Consider the following 21,861-nt stretch of genomic DNA (forward strand, 5'->3'; position numbering starts at 1 on the left):
AAAATGGCTGCCTGCTTAGCATTGCTAAGCCCGCAATATTGTACAAAAGCAGTTTTTGTAGGTGGCCACTACCGCCACGTAGCTGAAAGCGCGATTGGGGCATCCGCTGACCCAGGAAGCCAGCTATGCGCTTCTTCAACTTTTAAGAGCGTTAGTTCTTACTACTCGCATTCGAATGTTTCTTGTTCGTCAAAGATTTCAAGATGGCGGCCGGTCATGTGATCAAATTGCTGCAGCATCATGTGCAGCATCGTGCAAAATGTGGCCCCCATCACGTGACCACGCGCGCGCAGTCGTCGGACCGGCACAGCGGCCAGTTTACCCCCTATGCTGGCGTTCCGCTATATATATATATATATATATGAAGCGTCTGAGTGGGTGCCGAGATTGGTGCCACACTTGGTGACAAAATTGTGGCTCACCCGTTTGGCGCAGAAGGTTCGGAGTGCTGGCAAACGAATCGGCACGCTTCGGCGCAAAAGGTTGTTAGTCGAGTTGAAGTCATGGTTGTGTGAGGAATTCGTACCGATGACCTTTGGTCCTCCACTAATGGGGGGGGGGGGGGGGGGCGACCTTCGGAGGGCCGTGGCGTGCGAGCCAGTGGTCGCAGAGGGATGCGGGTTGTACCAAACTAATCGTCGTTTCGCGATGTACAATTGATATCCGAATTTGGGACCTGGGAGCGAAATTCGGAATTTAAGCCTCGGGTATAACAAGGTGCACATTAATAATCATCGATAATAATAATGTAAAGCACAGTCAAGAGCATAGGTGAAAACAACTTTGCTAACGCTCATTTCATTTCGAATTCGCGAATGATTCCCTTTTTCGTCTTCAGTGCCAATTTACCCAATGTACGCAGGCGGCCTATAGTCCAATAACAGTGCCTATAATTCTAGACACTGCAGTCCGATGCCACATTTCTGCAGAAAAGTTGTCAGCGTCAACGCGTATTGCTATAGTGCCGTGTTTCTGCCACAACGCTGTCCCCGCCAACGCATGCAGCGCGCATTGTCACTACAGCCAGATAGCTCAAAGCGCGGAAATCAGTTTGAGTAATATCAGTTGACGAAGTCGAAGTGCAAAGCATAGCGCGAGAGTGCAGTTTAACACGAGGCGTGTTCGGCCGCGGCAGTGAGAAATTGTGATCCTGCCGTCCGTCTGTGCAGTAGTTATTTGTTGAGAATGTATGTAAGCTGCGCGACATCCTCAGCAACATAGGTTTCTAAGCTGAAATTATGACGTCAAACCAACTGACATGGTTTAGGTGTTTGTGTACTTGCCGCAACACGAAAATTAAAAGATGCGGCGATAGCGAAGTACTCTCGCGCAGTGGCCTGCGGAGCTGATCTGTTCGCGCTGCCGCGGGTTCGAATCCCAGTCGCAAATGTTTGTTTTATTTTTATTTATTCATTTGGCTCAAACGCACAAGCACCGCAAGCATAAAAACATCGCAAGATCTTGCTCGGGGATTACCCATCGGAATAATGCTTTCGCACTGTAAAGCCTGTGCGATGAGCAACCCATCGCCTCCTGCGCAAGGGCGGGGCAGGTGGAAACACTGCGCATGAGCAGTTAGCGGCTGGCAATCCGGTATGCCTCCGCTACCCTAAATCTCTCGAATAGACGTTTTTAGCACTCCAAAGACTTATTAGTGGAGACGTGTACCGGACGCCTCCCGCGCACGCAGTGACATGGGTGGGGCCAGGCGAGGACACTGCGCGTGCGCAGCCGGCGTCCGGTAAGCAGGTATACGCCTACACTAATACGTATCCGGTATGCTAAAAATTTGCGCAGACACCGTTTCGTAACCACACACACAGCCAGATATCTTTTGCCGTCCCATGGAGTTCTAATGTGGTTTATCCGGGATTTTATTTAGACTGTGACACCATACAATACAAAACACGTAACCCAAACCCTTCGGCCAACTCTGCATTTCGTGCTTGACTTTCGGAATTGTTATTCTATGCAACGCTGACACCACGTAAAAAGCATGCAGGACTTGATGCTATCTTGCTCTCCTTTCCATTTCTATATCAGGCTCATTATACTCTGGATGCCTAGAGCTAGCTGGGATTTTTTTTGCTTTACTAAACCACCAAACGGCGAATAGAGAGTTTCTGGTTTCTTGGCCAAGCACATCAACTAGCAATAATGGACAAAACTCAACTCAACATTTTAGCCGCCAACACAAAACAACGCATTCTTTTCCGAGAATTCTCACCATGCAGCAGTACGCGCTGCCCAACCTGTTCCACTGCAGCATCAATATCGCAATTATGTTCGCAGGTGTCCAGCTGCAACTGGGCCACATACGTGCCATTGAACGTGACGTACCTGGACGAAGACGGCGTGATGACAACCACGCTCGAGAACTTGGTGGCCAGCAAATGCCGCTGTTCCTCTCGCCGGTGATGGGCGCGCACCCCGGCGCAATACCGTTGGGATGGCATTATCTAGGCGGGCTCCACTGATCTCTCTCAATACGTACTTAAGCAGGCCACTCTGAGGTCACTGGGAAAGGGTCACCTGAGAACCGCAGACACACTCGTGGCATCTGGGCACGCCGGTATGGCGTGCACTGCAACATGTAAGCTGGCCTAGTAAAGGCAGTGCAGACACCATGTAGTCACCAGCTGGATGCGGCATCCTCAGGACCTTTTCAAGTGACCCCCGCTTAGATCAGTGCATCCGATGTTGCGAATACTCGCAGAAAGTTTCCTGGTCCAGAAAGGCACTGGTCTGTCACATGCTCTTTTGCTGAGCGGCCGAAAACGTAAACGTGTTCTGCGGTGCCCGCACCGAAGGCGCGTCCACAAAAGCTTCGAGTGCGATCCAAGAAAACATGGGGTCGTCGCGCAGCGCCAACGAGTCGCTACAAGAAGGCAGTAAATCGGTACGCTGCCACCCGACAAGCAGTTCGCTCGACGTCACCACTCCTGCATCGTGCGATCAATACTGATTAACAAGAGGTCAGTGCCTTGGACGGCAGTGTAAATCTTATGAAAGATGTACCAACTTTTCGCCGAAACAATTTCCTGAGAGAACTGCTTGGAGAATTCGACCCATGGGCACCATAACGCGACCTGCTTTCACTGGAGCATTGATTAGGGCTCTGCACAAGTGCGTCTGGCCCTGCTGTGAAAGCTCAGGTGCAAATTTTTCTAAATTGACACAACACGCTTTAGAGAAGAAGGCTCTATGTGAGTAAAACTTATAAATCGGTTGGCCAAAACTCAGAAAGGTGGCAGCCACACTTCACATTGGCCTGCAATTGAACAAACTTAGTCATAGTTCCACAACACCTATTTTCATCCAATGTGTGCCAAATGGAGCAGCAGACAATGCACTTCAAAATGTTTTGCAGTGCAAGAGGGGTTGTCACGTCAACAGTCACTAGTCTAGACATACCAACACGTAAGACTGTCCGGAAACTCGTGTAACACGCGTGGTAATGTCTCAGCCACCTTATACCTGAGGTTGTATGCCATCCCACCAACTTTCATCATATCAAAAAACTCGCACAGCACAAAATTTGGGTTTTTCAGCATGCAATGGTTGCATAATCAGAAAATGTGTGAAAGAATAATATAGAAAAGCAAGATGAAACATTTGAAATAATGCACCATTTTCACAGGACTTTGAACTGCAGCAGCAGAGAATCTAGAAAGCTGCTATACAGGAAAATAAGAGCATACCAAATGCCCCATCCCCATACATCACTGCTGGTGTACAGAAAGCACTGAATAATTGCAGTGCAAGGAAATGTAGAATGAGCAAGTTATGTTCTGCCCACCGACTCACATGGTGAACATAAAGAACACAAGGAGACGGGTAATACTATGTTGCTTCAAGAGAAAGGCCTCACTGGCTTTTTAGATTTTTCTTTCTCTCTGTGGTGTGATGTTTTTGAAGTTCATTTCATGACTTTTTATCTAAGGTGGATACCAGCAAGCACCATGTTGTTTTTGAAATTGTATTTCTCCCATAATCGTCATTGTATGCACTAAATGCTTTGCATGTTTTGTTGTGTAGTGTGCACAAGCCTGTGTAAATAGCCACCTGTGTCCTTTACATCTCTAAAGCCGTGTGAAATGCCTTCCAATTAGAGAGTGCAGTGCATTTTGGTAGCATTTTAGTAGAATCAGTATCTCTTGGGGTTCGTCAATGTTCCGAGAGCCAGAGCTGAATTACCCAACCTATGTTACATTTGTAATGCTTCCCAATGATTCATGAACAAAAATAACATGTAGATGGGAAACTACATGTCACCATCTTGTGCTATACGTTTAGAACATGGGTTTTTTGCCTCATTGCAATATGTGTGAAACAAGCAAAAATGCTTAACGACTGCTACCGTGTTGGTGCAATATTTGCCATAGTTCACAGTATAGGCATTTTACCTGCTGACAGTATTCCCTCTGCTTACAAAAGAGGTTCCATGCATTCTTAACAAGGCTTTCTATGCTAGAACATGAACATGGAAAACACATGCAAACCTTGCCATCATGCTAGAATAACAAGGAAAACATTTAAGGGCCAAAGCTAGCAAATATGAATTTTAACCCTTTCCGATCATATGTCGGACATCGCCTAACAGTGGAAAAGTGCGTGTCTGGTCATTTGTCAGGCATGGCCTGACACAGTGTTTTGCCTGCTATTCCTGTAGGAAAAATTGCACGCCTTCTGATGGGAATTATTTTAGCCTGCAAATTGGCCATTTGGCTTTCCTCCTAAGGATAGCAGCACCATACCGATGCAAAAATATTTTTTGATCATTTGGTATCGAAGGCCTGAATTGGCACCAAAAAATTGCAGCACGATTTCCTTTCCAGCAGGCGTGTGTTATAGAAAGTTGTCTAATGACATTGTAGAGATCAAAGATGCCTTCAGTGATGAAGACAGCTATGTTCCTCTTTCAACAAGAACTGCATGCTGTCTGCAGTGACAGAATGATAAAATGCGGCACAAGGAAGACATATTTCTTTGCAAGACATGCGAGAGAAAGCCTGGCATCTACCGAGGAGAGTGTTGCGAGAGGTACCACACACTAAGGAAGTTATGCTGTAGCACTAGCGAAGCTGAAAAAAATGCTTTAAATAAGTGGTTATAACCAAGTATATAACCAAAGTACACCTGACCGGAACGGGTTAAGGACAACTCCGGGGTTTTTTTTATCAATCTGAGTTTATAATCACATCGCGTCTCCTCTCTCTGGTACAAAAACGTTTTTCAGACTACAGAGTAGAAGTATTTTAAAACAGCAAAAACTTGAAAAGCGAAAATGCGTTTCGGAAAACTACGACGTCAGGGATGCTGTCCCCAAACTTATTGTGTGCTAAACGTTAAGCTAAACTGGTGACCGTGACAACTTGGGTCGTTATTTGTCTGAAGTGACCGAAAACAAGCATGAAATTCTGTTGAGCAGTTGCAGCGGAAATATGAACGAGCATGCCAAACGGTGACGTATGTGCAAGGTTGCCCATAAAAATTGCCTCGGTTGAGCCACGGCAAATTGCCACGGAATGAAAAATTTTAAAATGCATTTGCGCTGCAACAAGACATCAGCCCGCTGTGCATTTTTGCAAAAATGACCAGAAAATAAGGAAGAACGTACCCGGAAAGTTCAGTAAAATCTGTGGAGGCAGAAAAAAATGCTGGATTTGCCCTTTTAAAATCTTCTACACCAGAGAATGATGTGGTGGAATTTATTTCGCGTCGTTTAGCATGTATACCATTTTTTCTGCGTATTTCCAAACATTTAGATATGCCATTTAAAAATTGTGGTATCATAAATTAAAGATTTAGGCTCATGGGATGCACTGTGAAATCAAAATGCTGCAACAATATTCTACAGCCTGCACTTGCATACACCTTGGTCATTCAATCGGACTTCATCTGAGTTTATCACAAAAGTACATCATGAAGTCATGAAAACCAAGTACAAATATTATTAGTCATGCATAAAAAAGTACTTGAATCTTTTTCCTGCTTATATTACTCAACATTTCATTTGTGAAGTAAATGGCAAACGGTTGAAAAAAAATATGTTTGACCTGTACATAAGTGCTTTCTTTTAGTATTGATAGCGTTCTGTTCTCTAACTAATATATGTTGCCAGTCTTACAAAAACAGCTTCGGTGCAGTTTTTACTGGTAAGGGACAAATGCCCATGCAGAAACTGCTAGAATATTCCTGAATGAATGTTGGTGTTACAAAAACACTGAAAAAAAAAAAAGTTAGTTTTAGTTGTTTAGATTTTAACTTCAAGTAAAAGTGTCTTGTACTATTCCGGTTTTGAATATCAAAGAGCAACAGTGTGGTTTAGACCCTTTTTACATGAGTGCTACAAAACAGGGTGTTTTACAAGTGTAAGATGCAGAAAAGTGCGACCTTTTCTGCATGGGCAAAACTGTCGCACTGAAGTCCCTTTACACACTGTTTGCACTTGTACATATCTGATCTAGAATCATGTCTTCATATTTGTAAAGCTTTGCAAATAAACTGTTCTTCACAGCATCTGTGTTTTGATATGGTACTGATGTATGGTGGCCACATGTCGGCTGGTGAAAAGTTGACTAGTTTATTATTTTCCAGGTAACTTACGATGTGAAAAGTGCACAAAGTCAACGGCAATATCTGTTGAGTCACGTTTGTGAAACGTATACAGTCGATCAATGTTATAGCGAAGCTCAGCCACAACCCTGCAGTAGACACCCCACTCTTCGGCCTTCTTCACAACGTGCTGCAAGGTAAAGATACGTAATTAAGTAAAGTAATCTAATAATACAAAGAGCAAACAAACAAAACACGGTTATTTGGACAATGCTGCATCCTGTGAGTTGCTAAAAATAGAAAAAGGCAAAAAGCATACAGTCCAAATTGACATCAATACTAGGGACCATTATCAACGAAACCAAAGGAAACAAAGCACTAGCAAATGAAAAACCAGATGCTGTTGATCCATATGTAAATAGGGGATCTATAACAGCAGCACCTGCAACTAGTTCTCCTCAGTATTAATTTTTTCCCTCATCCCAACACATAGTCAGACTAGGGGGTTGGACTTTTCAGTTATTATTTCTTGAAAATTTGATGGACTGTCTTCAATGTTTATTAGAGAATGCAATTTTCGTCGTTTTTTTTTTCGGCAGATATTTCCTGTGGAAGAATCACCATTTTTTCTGTTTCTTTAGTGACATATGGGCACCCATGTATACTCAAAGGTCTGTATAAATTATCTTGGCTTGTTTGTTAGCAAAAGCGGTTTATGTATAAGTAATTATTGCACAAATGGTCGTGTTTAGAGTAGTAGTTCGAATATGAAATACTATAGGTATAAAAAAAAAAAAAAACAACAGGGCGGATGTTAAGTCATTGGGCAATAAGACAAAAACAAAAATTTATTAACAAAAACCTGGCTGCAAAAAAAATTTAACAGACTAGAGCAAAAAAAAAACAGGCAAAAGAAATGGCACTAACACACTCCGCACGTAGGCAAGCATAACTTCCATCTATCCGCCTTCATGTCAGAATAGGTTTACCTCATGATAAATGTAAGTGTATGTGCTGCTTGCAACACACTGCTTCCTTCTTCAAACACGGAGCAAACTGTGAAAGCAGCAACTGCTTCACAAGAACAAAGTTACCAATTAGAAAGGAAGAAGAAATGATGGCAGCAGATCTCAGAAGAAGCAGAGGTCCGCTGACCATGTTGGCAACGATGGAAATGCTGTGCTGAACCAACGTGGAAGCCAGAACCTGACACTTTTTCATGACATGTGTGTATGGTTTCAAGTTCATACTGGCTTGATGTCAGTGTCCTCCATGCTGCACAAGAACTCCTTAATCAAGCGTAATGGTTTTGGTAAGAAGATGACGGTCCGTGAGCAGAACATGCAATGCTAGTAGATGATGCTTGATGGGTGGTGGTGCCTCTTTGTCTGCAACCAGCGTTTTCTCAAGCAGCGCAGCAACACCTCAAAACATTACAACTGAACTACCCAATCCAACCACCCTGTTGTCTCACCATGCTCCTGGCTTTTGCTCTTTAATTTTCTTTTGTGACCAATTGTAACCGACTGATGTCTAGAAAACTATGAATTACATACAGAGGATACCGAGTTTTCAGTTTAAACCAAAAACGCCAACCTCTAGTCATACTGCAGACTATTTACGTAGTTCACATATTCAAGCACAGTTCCTGCAACGTGCCAAAAGCTCAACGGCTTTTGAGCCGCTGATGTATGCTCCCATTCACAGGTGGTGTGATAGTAAATATATTTTACTGAGTCCTTTTGCTTGAGCATTCAAATATAAACCGCTAATACCACAGATGCAGCAGAAACAGCATAACAAGGTACGGATAGAAAAATCTTGCCTCGACATATCTGCGTTTGATCATGTACTATGCCAAGCAGACTATAAAAAACTTTCATTTTCATTCCTCTGTCAGATATGTTTAATGTGGTGAACACTAGGGCTAGAAATTACTGGGAGTGCTGCTTTCAGAGTTGCACACAAACAAGCAAGATAGAGTCTTGTGTACAAAATGCTGGCACCTCTGTTTTCTTCAATCTTTTTTATCTGGAAAAATGGCATTACTCAGGTAGGTAGTGCAGTATATATTGCCATCAACTTCATGTGCTTCACTGTTTTTACACAGGAGTGTTGTTTATCACCTCTTTCTGCTTAAGCCATGTTTATGATATGAGATAAATTCCAACTTTAACGCCTCTCGCTTCTTCTTGAGTCATCTCGACGATCTTTGAGTGAACTAGAATGCATGGAGACATATTTATACATGGGCCCACCGTACACCTCAGCTGACTGCTTGATGAGTGCAGACTTCTTGAATAACTACTGCCAACTGTGAATTTCTTCCTTGTTTCTGTGGAAAAAAGTCTGCCAAATAAATGGCAACACTAAGTTCTCAGGCTTCCCACAGGTTATGACCGCAACATTAAAGATTAGGAAGACTACCATGAAATCAACAGAATGTCTTGTCAGTGTGCTGTTTGTTTTCATTGATTTTATCAGCATTTTCACATTAAGTGGTTCAGCAATCAGCCCTCTGAAGCAAGTTCAGCTTGCTTGCAGGGCGAATTGCAAATTTCAGCAGAGTAACGCATGTAAAAGTTAATAACAAAAATGCTTTTAATCTGAAGCCTTAGCTACAATGTTTACATTTCGAGCCTGCAGCCACAGTTATGCCTGTGAAATACTATAACGTAATGAAGAAAACACACTTACTTCTCGTGTTGAAGTTTTATGCAAACTGTACACAGAAGCTGACGACATAAACAGTGCTGTTTTCAGGAAAACCATGTCAAGACCTAAAAGAATAGCACCACGAATACAAAATTTCAATGAGAATGTCACAACTACAGGTGAAGTGTTGAAGCTTTACAATGTGCACATCATGCCATGTCATAGGGTGCACCAGAATATTACTGTTTATTCGAAGACAGGTTGGCCATGAATGCTGGTATAAGTCAACCAAAAACCTCTTGCCACATTTCATGTCACATTAGAAAAATGAACACATTCAGAAATAACTGGTTCAAGAATTGGAAAAGTGTTTGAAGTGTGTGTAAGAACACTGACGATGGCTATACATATCTGTTGCATGTTCATAGCAGTCAGTGCTCGAGCAGCAGCAAAAGGAAACGTAGCCCATACACGAGTGTAGAACAGGCTTTCCACAGTGAGGCACAAGGTCTCATGATGACAACCAATGTTTGCCGTGCTTAGGACTTTCACACAGGGTACACTTTTCGTCACTGATGAGAACTCAAGCCTATACGGGTACATTTAAATGCCGGAAGAGCTGCGACAAACAGGCTGTCGACACTCACTGTTTGCCATATTGTGACGGTGAAATACAAAAATGCCCATGTGCTGCGTAGCGTAGGTGTACATTAAATAACCGCAGGTGGTCCAGAGCCCTTTGATAAAAAATAGTTTACATAAATGAGATTCCTTAAGATCAAAATTCGGCACTTTACTTTAGAAACAGTTGGCTAAAATTTAGTAGTTGTAATGCCATCAATTTTGCAATAAGAGCAGATACTTTCTGACATAAATAGGTCACTTTACTCAATGCCTAATAAAATTTCTGACATAAATAGGATATTTTGCTCAACAGCAAATAAAAAACACTGTTACACAAAATTAATTTTTCCTTGTGCACATCTATCCCAATCGCTCACCTTTTGTCCTTGTGCCAAATGGGGGGTTCATTACTACAGTGTCAAACATAGCCTTCCATCTTGTGTCAGGGCCCAACGTGAGGTCCCACTGGACTGTGTCCACCGAAGTTATTTCCATCTCCAAGCAGTTCTGGGCACACACTTGCAAAGCGGCAGCATCGATGTCAAATCCCACAACATAGCTGGTATAGGAAAAAAAAAATCATAATTCGCACACTTCCAACTTCACAAGAAGTATTCTCAAATCTTTCAAAGCAGTTTTGTGACTCCAGAAGCTTTTAAAACGAGATTAAACAAAACACAGTTAAGTACTTTTTTTTTACGAGTCGGAAAAGACGCTTAGGCGCATCTTGCAGGCACATTGTTTTTCCTTCTGAAGCGTAGCGATGCTGTCGGTACAAAATACCAATTCGGCGCAATGTTTCATATCTTTTAGCGGTGCTAGTTCACTGTTTGCTTTCCAGCAGATTTCGCGAAAAATGAAGTCATGAATCTTTCGGAACCAGACCAGCGCACGCGTGCTGCACAGCAACCGTTTAAATTGTCAAGAGTGCTCATACATACACAACACTGAGCACAGAACCAGGGATCAAATTAAGCAGATAAAAGTAACCCACTGCATGCCAAAATGACGGCACGGTAGGCCATTCTCGTCAGAAACTAAAGGCTTGAAACGAAAACTCACCCTGCATTTAGAATCGCAGCGCCTATGCTGAGTATTCCTGCACCACAGCCAAGATCGGCCACACACTTGCCTTCGAGTTCTCCTTGGCTGAACACATGATGCATCACATGAGCTACGAGGGACAACACGAGTCAGTAAATCTGTCACCCCTTCTAAACTAGGCACAATGGTAGACAACTGTCTAGTTCCTTTCACTTCCATTATATAAGTAGTGAGAAAATGTCCCAAAACTCCAGGTGTGACCATACCTGCAATATCTGGCGGTGTTGGGTACTGCTCCAAATGAACGTTCGGAGTATCAAAAGTGTCTACACTATCCAGAATGCTTTTCAACTGCTTGAGCTTCATTACGATACGAACAAGGCACTTTAACGATGCTGATGCGACTTATAACCGTTACACGTTCACTAATGCTCCAAAAATCTTATCTTCAGCAACTAAACCATCGTTATAGCCGTGGTTGCGCCGCGGTAATGTTTTCCGCGTTTTCGCCATGAACGGCGCCATCTTAAATACATTGTTGCTAAGAGCATTATTGAAACTCGCTACTACGGACCCACGCGATTTTCCACTGATCAGTGCGATCGCTGCCTAGGCGGTGGCGCTGCGGAAGCGTCACATGGACGCGTCGTCTGCTACTCCCAGCTTGAGGAGCGCCAGCAGGCGGTGACTCACGTGCGCACAAAAATGCATTTAAAGACTATAAACGTAGTTTTCTGTATAAATTAAACAAGACGGTTTAGTAGAATTTATAACCAACTTTAGCGGAGCACGTTAAAGAGGCGTTGGCAAACGGGTGCTCGTCTCGTTGTCTTCCTATCTGGGCAAACTTTCAGGGAGCCAATACAATGAGGGAATGCTGTATTCCGTCAAGGAACCTTAAAAGCTCGTCTTTCGGACTTCTTTAGCCGTATCTGCATGCATGCCGGGGCAAGTCAGTTTCTTTCGCCTTCTAGAAGCCGCCTTGGCGGACTATGTTCGATTTCGACTTAGGGAGGTGATTTTTACGAAGTAAATGGGAGTTTGCAATTAGGCCGAGGCCGCGAAATTCAGTAGGTGTTTCAATTATTTCTGAGAATGTCAGTGGGTCAATATTTTATTCCTTAACACAACTGTTAAAATAAGCCAAGGAAAAATCTCATAATAAAGACGCTTTTCTGCTGCAGTCGGTGCTGCAAGGAGATAACTAAGCAGCCCGCACTTCGAGTAATTTAGTGCTGTTACTTCGACTTGAGCCGCAATTTTAGAGGTGTTCTAAGCGACGTTTAACAGTTGCTGCCCTTCACATCGCCAGTAAGTCAAGGAAGGTAAGCATGCATTTACGGTCAGCGCAGAGATGCGGCCTGCACACGGATGACGTACGAAGCTGAACTGCAAACTACTTTGCACTGCCGCATATTACCCACGTGAAGAATTTTATCAAGCTAAACTACGAGGGAGCAAGAGGCACGTCGTGTTCTTCCATTTCACCGGGTGAAACCAAGAAAAGAACGGCTTTCACTTTCGTTAGAGATTTACAACCTTTGTCCGTAAAGTTCCGAGACTGAGTCAATTAAAAAAGATGCGTTTAACATTGAAATCATTTGTGCAGCCCCCCTTCGAAATAGTCTCCCTTGCAGTCTATACTTAGCTTCCAACGCTTCTTGAGGTCTTGGAGACTGCTGGAAAATGCTTCTTTTGGCAGGGCTGTCAGCTCCTTTGTCGTGGCGTCTTGAATGGCCTTTACGCTCCCCATCCAGTGACCTTTTAGGGCTCACTTCACACGTGGAAACAGGGAAAAATCGTACGGAGAGAGGTCAGGCGAGTATCGCGATTGGGGAAGTACAGTAATGCTGTGCTTGGCGAGATATTTTGTCATGCTGACAGCAGTGTGCGGCCTTGTGTTATCGTGGAGAGGGCGCCATTGTCCAGATGCCCATAAGACAGGGCGACGGCGTCGGAGTGCATACCGCATGTGTTGGAGCGCGCGGATATAAAACTCCTGATTCCCCGTCTGCCCTTGTTGGACGAACTCGTGGTGTATGACACCTCTGGCATCGAAAAAAACTATCGGCATCGTCTTTGTTTTGGTCTTCGGTCGCCGCACCTTTCTCGACGCGGGAAAGCTCGTGGACCGCCATTCGGCGCTCTGCCTCTTTGCTTGAGGATCGTATTGGAAAAACCATGTTTCGTCTTCAGCAATGATCCTGTCGACGAATGCAGCATCCTTCTCTGCCTCGGAAAGCAAATCGGCGCTCACTGATGCCAGCGTGTCCTTCTAGCCCTGTGTGAGGGATTGCGGCACAAGTCAGGCATTCAGTTTTTGTTTCCTCAAGTTCTCAAGCAAAATTTGGTGGCATGTTGTCTTACTAATGTCGAGAGCATCTGACAGTATGCGGACTGTAATGGTGCGGTCTTACTGTACGATTTCCTGATCCGAGCCACGTTGTTTTCATTCCGTGAGGTTGAAGGGCGCCTCTGCCTTATGTCGTCTTCCACCGCCGTTCCCCCAGAAACGAACCTCTTGTGCCGTTCGAAAACTCGCGCCCGAGATAATGTCTTGTTGCCGTAAGCGTCACAAAGAAGCTCATACCTTTGTGTGGCTGTCTTGCCAAGCTTCACGCAGCGCAGAATTTTATGTTTACACGCTGTTCGAGGTATACATCCATCTCTCAACATTCACTCACAGTAGAATGCGCAGACGACTAATTTTTCTACATGTAGTGCCATTTAGCAGCTGTATTAGCAATTAATATAAATAGCTTAGGTTAGCCCGAAAACATGGCGCTATACAAACGCACCAAAATTTGTTTTGGGGAATCATTTCTCGAGAAGAAAATAAATCCGTCTCGAAACTTTACAGACTAAGGTTGTACACCCAAAAGCTCAAACCCGAGCATCCTGCCCTCTCGGGGCCCAGGCGTGGAGAGCACGCGAACTTAGCAATATGTAGACGAAATCCAACCAGTGAACATCAAAAGCGACGCGCGGCTAGAAGCAGCCGCACCCGGCGCAGCACCGTAGTCCAGAGTAAACTTATCACGTCATCAAGCGCAACCAATGGGCGTCGCGGCGGCGACATTACATTTACATTACATTAAAAGAACGTCTTGCTGGGCAAGTTGGTACATCTTTGGATTACAGGCGCGAAAACAGACAGACCACAAGGTAGATAAACGGGACGGAGCGCCTTTGTCCCGTTTATCTACCTTGTGGTCTGTCTGTTTACATTACATGTTTACATTTTTCGGATTTGTGGTTGACTTTGTACTTGGCTTGGCTTTTGATGGCTGGAGTACCGCAGAATGGCCAGAAATAATTTTTTAACCTTATAATATTGCACAGAAATGTTCTCACCCGCTCTTAAAACACTACACAACAATTTGTAACATATGTTATGCGCATTGATGTGTTTGAATTGTACTTTTTTTTTTCACTGATCGTCACTGCCATCATTTTCGAATGACATTATTTTTTACCGTGTAGCACCGAAAGGCACCGAATGACATTCGAGGCATCGAATGACATTCGATTGGAATGACATTAAATTTGCTAGTGTGACAGGGGTATTACTCGGTACTGACACCACCCTAAAGACGGAGCTCGCATCTCATAGAAATAATAGATATTAAAGCGGCGACAGGATGGGGCCGCATCCCCGGAGCAAGTTCTGAAACTGTCCTTATGATTACATAAATATTTTCACCACCAAACTGTCCTAGTCTAAAAACGTTGACGCGCTACTCACGTCGGCAACTGGAGCCTCCGCGTTATCTGTGTGGCCCTGCCTTTTCCATCCCTGCACTTCTGTGACCAGCAGAAAATTAGCTTTAGAAAGCATTTTAACCTACCAAAATATTAGTCTAATAAAGTAACTGCTTGCATATCTGGGAAACGTGATGTGAAATGAGCAGCGCTGCATAAAATAGAAGAAATCAAATGAATGGTTTCTCTGTGTACCCTTGAAACAACTGACTGTTTTATGAGTATTTCTGGAGTGTTATTCTGCCTGATACTGGTTTGCTACTGTGTGCGTAAGGAACAGACAAAAGAAATAAGAAAGCCTTATTGAAGTGAACGTTTGTATAGCGTGCGGCGCGTGGAGTATGTTTTTTTTTTCTCATTTGAGTATTAGCGAGTTTTAGCACCACCGTACGGTAAACACGGTAACTACGGTAACTGCTACTACACTTGTTGTACTGCATTTGTTGTACCGTGCGGCAAGTGGGCTAGGCAAGCCTTGCAATCATCGGCAGCAACGGCAACACCGTATTTGCTGTATAGCTAACCGGCTACGCTAAAACTGTCTATCTTTACATTTCAATGCGACCCGAGGCGCATGAAGCACACGGTACCTCGCGCCGGACATGTAGAAAAGTGCGACTGCAGCGCCATTAGTTCCAGCGACATCCACAGTAGCCGCGTCAGCTAGCGGGTGGGTACGGGTACCTGCGAAACAGATTGATCTAAGATTGTTGCCCAAAACCACCCCAGCAACCACCTATTATACCCCGCACCACAACTTCCGCGTGGGAACCTGCTCTAGCCATTTCTCATCGCGGCCTAGAATCGAAACCGAAGGCCTCACGCTGTTGCAATCTGTCCGAACAACTTAGCCGGCCCGTATGGAGTTTTTCAGTTATGCTTCATATCTGAAGCATTTTTTGTACTGCGTTTCAGTGTTGGTGGTGATGGTGGTAAAACTTCATTGGATGCATTGGGGCGGGTTTTAGAGGAGAGTGGAGGGTTTCACCGCTCCCTTGCTTGGGTGGTAGTCCTCATTCCGGGACACCGTTGGCGGTAGCCGCTGCCCGCGCTCTTTGGACCAGAGCCCTCTGGGACTCCAGCTCCAAGCAGTCGGACAAGGTCGCCTCCCAGACCTCTCTGGTTGGCTGATTTTCTCTCTTCATTTTTGGGTTTTTCTGGCAGGCTCATACCATATGATATGCGTATGCCCACATCTCACAAAACTTACAGTACCCCGAAAAAGTCTGGTCTGTTTTTTAGAATTGCGGGGCTTAGAAACAACCCCGTTTGCAGCCTTCTGAGGTGTCGCTCCTCAGTCCTATCCAGGCCCTTGGCGGGCTCTTGGAACGTTTGCCTACTGAGGCGCAGATATGTTGTGGTGTCCGCATATATGGTAAGCGCAGCGGATTCGGTACAGGAGTCCCGACAGAGTCTGGGAATTCAGTGGAAGTCCGGGGGAGAGACGCTCGGCGGCTGTGTGAGCAGCCTCGTTCCCTTCTATTCCCTGGTGTCCGAACACCCATACCAATTGTTTTGTTCTCTGCATTGAGCTATGTTGCGCGTTTTCTAAAATTTTGCTGGCAAGCGGCGCTATTCTTCCCCTCATATAATTTCGACAGGCGTGTCGATAATCAGAAATTATGTGTTGTGAACATTTTGCGAGTGTGACGTCGCCCAGCCTGGTGGTTTTCCATTCTCGTGCACACGCGGTGACAAAGAAGAACAAAGAAGATTTCAGTGCCATCGCTTCAGAGGCAACAACCACAACAAGACTCGTCCAGGATGCCGCACCCGTTCGTAAGTGTCGACTCGCAAGGCATGCAACCTAACGAGAGGTTTTAATAGAGATGAGCTCTGGCGAATCCTCTCTCCATAGTAACCTTCAGCAGGAAAATGGGATATAAGGTTGTTTTGTTCATGAGCAAGTGTCTCGTGTACGTAATACTCTATCCGCCTCTCATTTCACCCCACGGCTGCCGCTGCTGGCACCCCAATCCCCATAATGACTGTACGCTGCGAATGAAGGTGGGAAATTTACAGGGCTTCTTAGTCAGCACGTTACTTGAACGCATGGCCTTCTCTTTACGGGTGCTTGAATAGTACTTTCTTGAACCCGAATCGAGTACGAATTGAATAGTGAAAGAACTGAATCGAAAGAGCTTGCTTATTCGCTAGCTACGTGCGGCAATATTAGTACGAATATTCGTTCAAAACTGCGAACTGCTAGCGTCAGCGCTATAACTGGTGGAATTTGAGCTGCAGCTGTCGGAAGACGCACTACAGAGCTCCACCAGGGTGCACGCAACATGAAGTCAGTATGTTGGAAACACCGTGGTTGGAAAATTTCCTTTTGTTACCGATGACGACAGTAAAGATAGCCATGTCACACCTTAAGTCCTGACGAGGGCAATGTAAGGAGGCACGGATGGCCTGCGATATTGGGCATGCAGGCAGGGCTTGCTAAATGTGCCTGAACCCTGCCGTAAGGGCCCCGTTGTGCAGAAAAGCCGGCGTCTTGTCGTCGTCGCTGTTCCTGTTGTGGCCGAAAGAGGCTGTTACAAGAGGCTCCCATAGATGTCGCCAGCTACACCGGCTACGTAGAATCACTAGTGAGACTGCATCGACGCTTCGGATCCTCAGCGACTGGAGCAACCGCGTGCAACGCGCCAAGCGCACGGGCCATCGGCCTCCGTCTTCCTCCTCACCCTCATATAAACACGCAGCAGGTCGCCTCTCAAGCTGCTACGCACCAGACCCATTGCTGTATGCCCTGACCCTTGCGCTGCGAGTCAGACAGGCTACCTCTAGGCCTCGCAGGCACGTTAGTACGGCTTGGTTAAAGCGGTGCTTTAAAAGTACATGTCGTGTAGTCTTGCACATAATGGTTGTGATTGTGAAAGAGGAATCAGTGTCTGTGTTTGCGTGGGCAGGAAGAGCCACTGTCGCGTCATACCCTTATAGGCTGAGCTTAAGTGACCCTCCAGTTTTCTGAAACAGCGCCTGTAAACTACAGCGCGCCCTATTCCAACTTCATGGCAATTATTCGAAAACTTGAGAACGTGTTCGATTCATTCCAAATAATTTCGTACACGCACTTTTTGGTTATCTCAGCGATGTGAATAGGAGGGAATGAAGACAGGTACAAGAGAGCAGGGACGGGACACAAACTGTCTGGTCCCTGCCTTTCTGAGCTAGTTAAGATGCCCGAGGTCGGTAACCAGCTAACCCAATTCAAACCCTTTGCAGTGAACGTTTGTCCATGAGTGTAGACATTGCTCGCTGATCAGCGGCTGGCCACAACTCGCAGGTCGTCCAAGTGAGCCTGGTGGTCTGGAAGGACCTGGTGGTGTATCGCGTTCGCCGAAAGCTGCTCGTCAGCGTGCTGGAGCTGAGCGCCCCGGTGTTTCTGATGGCGCTGTTCTGGTGCTCGTCGGCCGCCTACCCGGACCTCGGCCGCGTGCAAATGGACGCCCGTGCCTCCGGTGCGCGCAGAGACCCCTGCGACGCGCCTTACCAGGGACGCCGAGTCGCCTTCGCGCCGGCAGCCAACCTTTACGCTCGGGAGCTGCTGCTCAGAGCCTTCCCAAGGCTGGCAGCTTCCAGAGGTGAGGGCAGCTTGCTATGCAATATCGTGCGAACCCGCGCATTGCACGCCTTGTTTGAAATGTACTTAAGTTTGCTGTGTTAAAGACTTCACCCCATCGGGACAATATCTTTCCCGATTCGGCCTCGCTGTATCATCTGACAGCCATTGTGTTTTGCGCAGTTGGCCCAACGGGTGCCCAGAGCGGGTTACTCAAAGAACTCCTTCTCTTTGCATCGTGATGATACATGCACAACCGAAAGTCGAAGTGCGTGCCAGCTGTTTCTGAACCGAATGAAAAACGAAAGGCTAGTTGGCCTGTTCAAATGCCTGCCTTTACTTCGCTGAGGAATATATAAGCGCGCATGTAAACGGTGTAAATCACGCAGATTTGCAAGGTGGACGTATGCACAGCAGTGTGTCGCGAAAACCACATTCATACAAGTAAAAAGCTGTGTTTTAAAACACCCGTTCACCCGTACTTTTCGTGTATCCGATATATTGTCTTGCGTACACTGAACATGAGCGATGTGTTCGTTCATCCAAAGCTTTTGCTTGGATGCAGCTGGTGCTTGTTTAAAGAGAGGCTTTCGTGCACTTCTGTGCAAAGCTCGGCCATGAAGGAAGTTAGTCGGACGGAGTGCCGTGTGAAAAAATTGAAGCAGATACGCAGAAAGCTGGCCCCATTAGACAGCTCGCGGTGGGTTTGGTTGGCCAGGGCCGAGTCTCGGTTAGGTACAGTTGCAGCAATCGCGTGACGTCGAGTGCCCGGATAAAGAAAGAGGCAAGGGAATGGCTTCAAAAGGGCTTGGCTTGCGAAGTCCGGCCGCATGACGTAACGCCCTCTCCCGAGTTTTTATATATATATATATATATATATATATATATATATATATATATATATATATATATATATATATATAACGCGATTAGGAGGGCCATGAAGGCGAAAACTGTCCGTAGTCGCGACGGCGGCGTCGACATCTGTGTGGCGCCTCCACCTGCCATACGTGGCAGGGGAGCGGAGGGCGGCGCTGGACAAACAATGACTCACCAAAAATGAATAACCAAAGCGACTATTATAGTAGACATGTAATTAGAATAGAATCAATAGAATCAAAAAATGGAATAGAATCAGAATTGCGACAAATTAGTGAATGAAATGCAATTGATTCGTAACTGGGATGAGATAAGAATTAGAATAGAATGGCGGGTGGAAGAAAAATCGGAGGGGAACACTTGAGCTCCGCCTTAAGGGTATGACGCGATGGCGCTAATGGGTTAACGCCCATATATGCGGAATTCCTGTTTCTCTACATTGCACTCATAGATCCCTGGGAGCCATCAGATCACTCCTAGCGCAGTGGTGCAGCGGTACAGCGACGCGCCAATGCTCTGCAATGGCAGGGGCTGCCACCGGTGGGGCTTGTGCGACACATGTTGATCTTCCCGGGCAGCCTCTCTTCACGAGCCATTAATTTAACTGCCACCTGCCACGGTGGGTGGTTTGCTCAGAACGCCGTCGGCAGGATGTGATGACGTCACACGGTCACGTGACCTAGGTGGCCCACCTGCCTCCTAGGTTGCTTCTCTGGGGATGTTTCGCGGATTTTTCGCTCACGGTCGACGACGCCAGCTTTTCTGCGCCCCCAGCTCCCTAACGCTGTTGGGTTAAAAATGCTGTCGCATTTCCTCCTCATCAATCCAAGTGATCGCCCCTCATTAATTTTTTCTCCGTGGTGTCAGCACTTGTGACCCCAAGAGCCTCGAGCGCGCTTCAAAAGTTGCCTTCAATATGACGGCGAAAAGCCTGAAAGAAATGACGGTCGTTTTCATCGGTCGTAATACGAGCAGAAATTAGAGCACTTACAATAAACTTTGCCTTCGACCAAAAATTTGGCCGGGGAGACGTGACAGAGTTTATTACAAGTTATCAAACCCAACCAGATAGGAAATTGTGTCTAAATGTTTAGTTTCCATAAATTAGAGAAATAAGTATGGAGCCGGAATGCAAGGACATCCGTCGGGGAATGAACTACTACGATCGAAGATAGGCAGTCCGCGGTGGTGGCTGTCTTTTTCTCAGACGCTATATTCGCCTTCGGCTTCCTCGCACGCTCGGCCAGACCTGGAGGGCTTCGCCAATGCGGCAGAGCTCTTAAAGAAGGCAGACACCGGTGCTCTGCGCGCCGACGTGGCGGTGCTCTTTGACGGCATCGACGAGGCGGCCGCTAGCGGGTCGCCGAGTGCGCCCGGCGACCTCAACTACACGCTGCTGTTCGACGAACCGCTGCCCCCGGAGAAATTTGTCTTCCGCTGCCCAGGGCCTCGAGCCATCGACGACGACCAAGAGGAAATGCTTCTAAGTACGCGGTTGCAGGTGCTTGCTCCCCGATGGGCACTCAAACTCCCTTGGACGTCCTGAGGACGTTTAGGACGTCCATGGGACGTCCAAGAGAGTTCCAGTGCTTATTTGGAATTAGATCTTTTAGTTCAATGGTGGAGCAAAAAGAAAACAGCTACATACACTGAATTACAACTCAAGGAGTACTTACTCATTAGCATTTCTTCGTATTCAGTTTACGGCATTGGTGCCGAAGGTTAAAGCTGCGTCCGTAGAATCAGTAATGCGGCTTCAGAAATTATTACCTTTTACGACCCTTAACCACTCAGGTCTGGGAACATCGTAATTCTTACGGACATCAACATTCTTGTATTCTGCTTATGGCAAACTGTCGGGCTGCCCGACTAATACGTTCGACAACCCTGCCTTTTCAAGGGAAGTTTTTTACGCCACAGCAGTTAACAGCCGCCATGCTTCTGAGAGGAAATTCCAGACCTATCTTCACATCAACAATAGTTTTCGTCAACGTCTGCTTCGTTTCGGTGTCAGATAAAACGCGAACAAGATAACTGAAACGCACCCAAAGTGACAAAAAAAATACATGCTCGAGAGGAAATGGAGGCTGGGTGCATTTCACATTGTTACATGACCACATCTGTAAACCCTGACATCAGGAACTCGTATAAATAAAAAAAATAACACTTCCATGCAACGGTCATTGCGCCAGCGAAGTGAAAATCCAACTCAGTATACTAAAAAGTACTTGCAACTGGGCTTGTTGGTGCATATTCGTGAAAGACATAAGAGCGCAAACTGGCAACACTGACGAGGAAGGGAACAGGACGAGCGCTACACTTTCAACAGGGTTTATTCAGGGAAGAGCGTATATATAGCCTCTGACCTTATCCATGCTCTTAATCTCAATTTGACAAACATCTACCTTTCACAGATATGCCTCAAGAAACATCATTTCACTGTGCCGGATAATAACCGAGGTATCACTGATGCAATTGTCACCTCGTTTCTTGATATAAAAGGCTTCCACGAGCTCACGTTCGGTCTTATCACGGCTTTTCAGTAGCACTTTGCATTCAGGCAGTCGGGGCTTGCAGACTAAACGTTTCTCTTTCGAGCATGCTTGGCAGTGGTCTGGAAGATGGGCTCCTTTCTTATTCAATGAATTCTTGTGCTCAAGCAGGCGCTCATTAAGACACCGGCCGGTCTGTCCAACGTACACCTTCCCGCATGTAAGTGGGAACTCGTACACCACTCCTTTCTTGCAGCCAATAAGTGGCGTTCGGTGTCTGAT

At 45.8% G+C, this 21,861-nt stretch overlaps 3 protein-coding genes across 6 annotated transcripts in view; 2 read left to right on the forward strand and 1 right to left on the reverse strand.

Moving 5' to 3' along the window:
• Nucleotides 1–6,519, forward strand: part of LOC144125734 (uncharacterized) — a 43,601-nt gene extending 37,082 nt beyond the window's left edge. For all 3 annotated transcript variants that reach the window (XM_077659390.1, XM_077659391.1, XM_077659392.1), the window contains exon 8: nucleotides 2,293–6,519. In XM_077659390.1, coding sequence (XP_077515516.1) covers nucleotides 2,293–2,418 — 126 coding nt within the window. In that variant the 3' untranslated portion in view covers nucleotides 2,419–6,519. The remainder of the gene's footprint in view (nucleotides 1–2,292) is intronic.
• Nucleotides 6,520–6,562: 43 nt separating this feature from the next.
• Nucleotides 6,563–11,472, reverse strand: Mettl5 (Methyltransferase like 5). 2 transcript variants are annotated; one of them, XR_013313413.1, is made up of 5 exons: nucleotides 11,148–11,472; nucleotides 10,900–11,011; nucleotides 10,215–10,396; nucleotides 8,959–9,338; nucleotides 6,563–8,907 (listed from the first exon to the last, which is right to left on the reverse strand). XR_013313413.1 is itself a non-coding variant. In XM_077659393.1 (5 exons), exons 1-5 carry the CDS (start codon nucleotides 11,245–11,247, stop codon nucleotides 6,590–6,592), a joined length of 636 nt encoding a protein of 211 aa, XP_077515519.1. In that variant the 5' UTR covers nucleotides 11,248–11,472; the 3' UTR covers nucleotides 6,563–6,589. The 2 variants fall into 2 exon arrangements, 1 of the variants encoding a protein (XP_077515519.1); XM_077659393.1 differs by having other exon boundaries at nucleotides 6,563–6,748; nucleotides 9,256–9,338.
• Nucleotides 11,473–16,341: 4,869 nt separating this feature from the next.
• LOC144124323 (phospholipid-transporting ATPase ABCA3-like) overlaps nucleotides 16,342–21,861 on the forward strand; it is a 47,434-nt gene continuing 41,914 nt past the window's right edge. Inside the window, exons 1-3 of the mRNA XM_077656958.1 lie at nucleotides 16,342–16,422; nucleotides 17,933–18,230; nucleotides 20,335–20,574. Of these exons, the coding sequence (XP_077513084.1) occupies nucleotides 16,408–16,422; nucleotides 17,933–18,230; nucleotides 20,335–20,574 (553 nt within the window). The 5' untranslated portion in view covers nucleotides 16,342–16,407. The remainder of the gene's footprint in view (nucleotides 16,423–17,932; nucleotides 18,231–20,334; nucleotides 20,575–21,861) is intronic.

This window comes from Amblyomma americanum, chromosome 3 (genome assembly GCF_052857255.1).
Source record: "Amblyomma americanum isolate KBUSLIRL-KWMA chromosome 3, ASM5285725v1, whole genome shotgun sequence".
Classification (NCBI taxonomy): domain Eukaryota; kingdom Metazoa; phylum Arthropoda; class Arachnida; order Ixodida; family Ixodidae; genus Amblyomma; species Amblyomma americanum.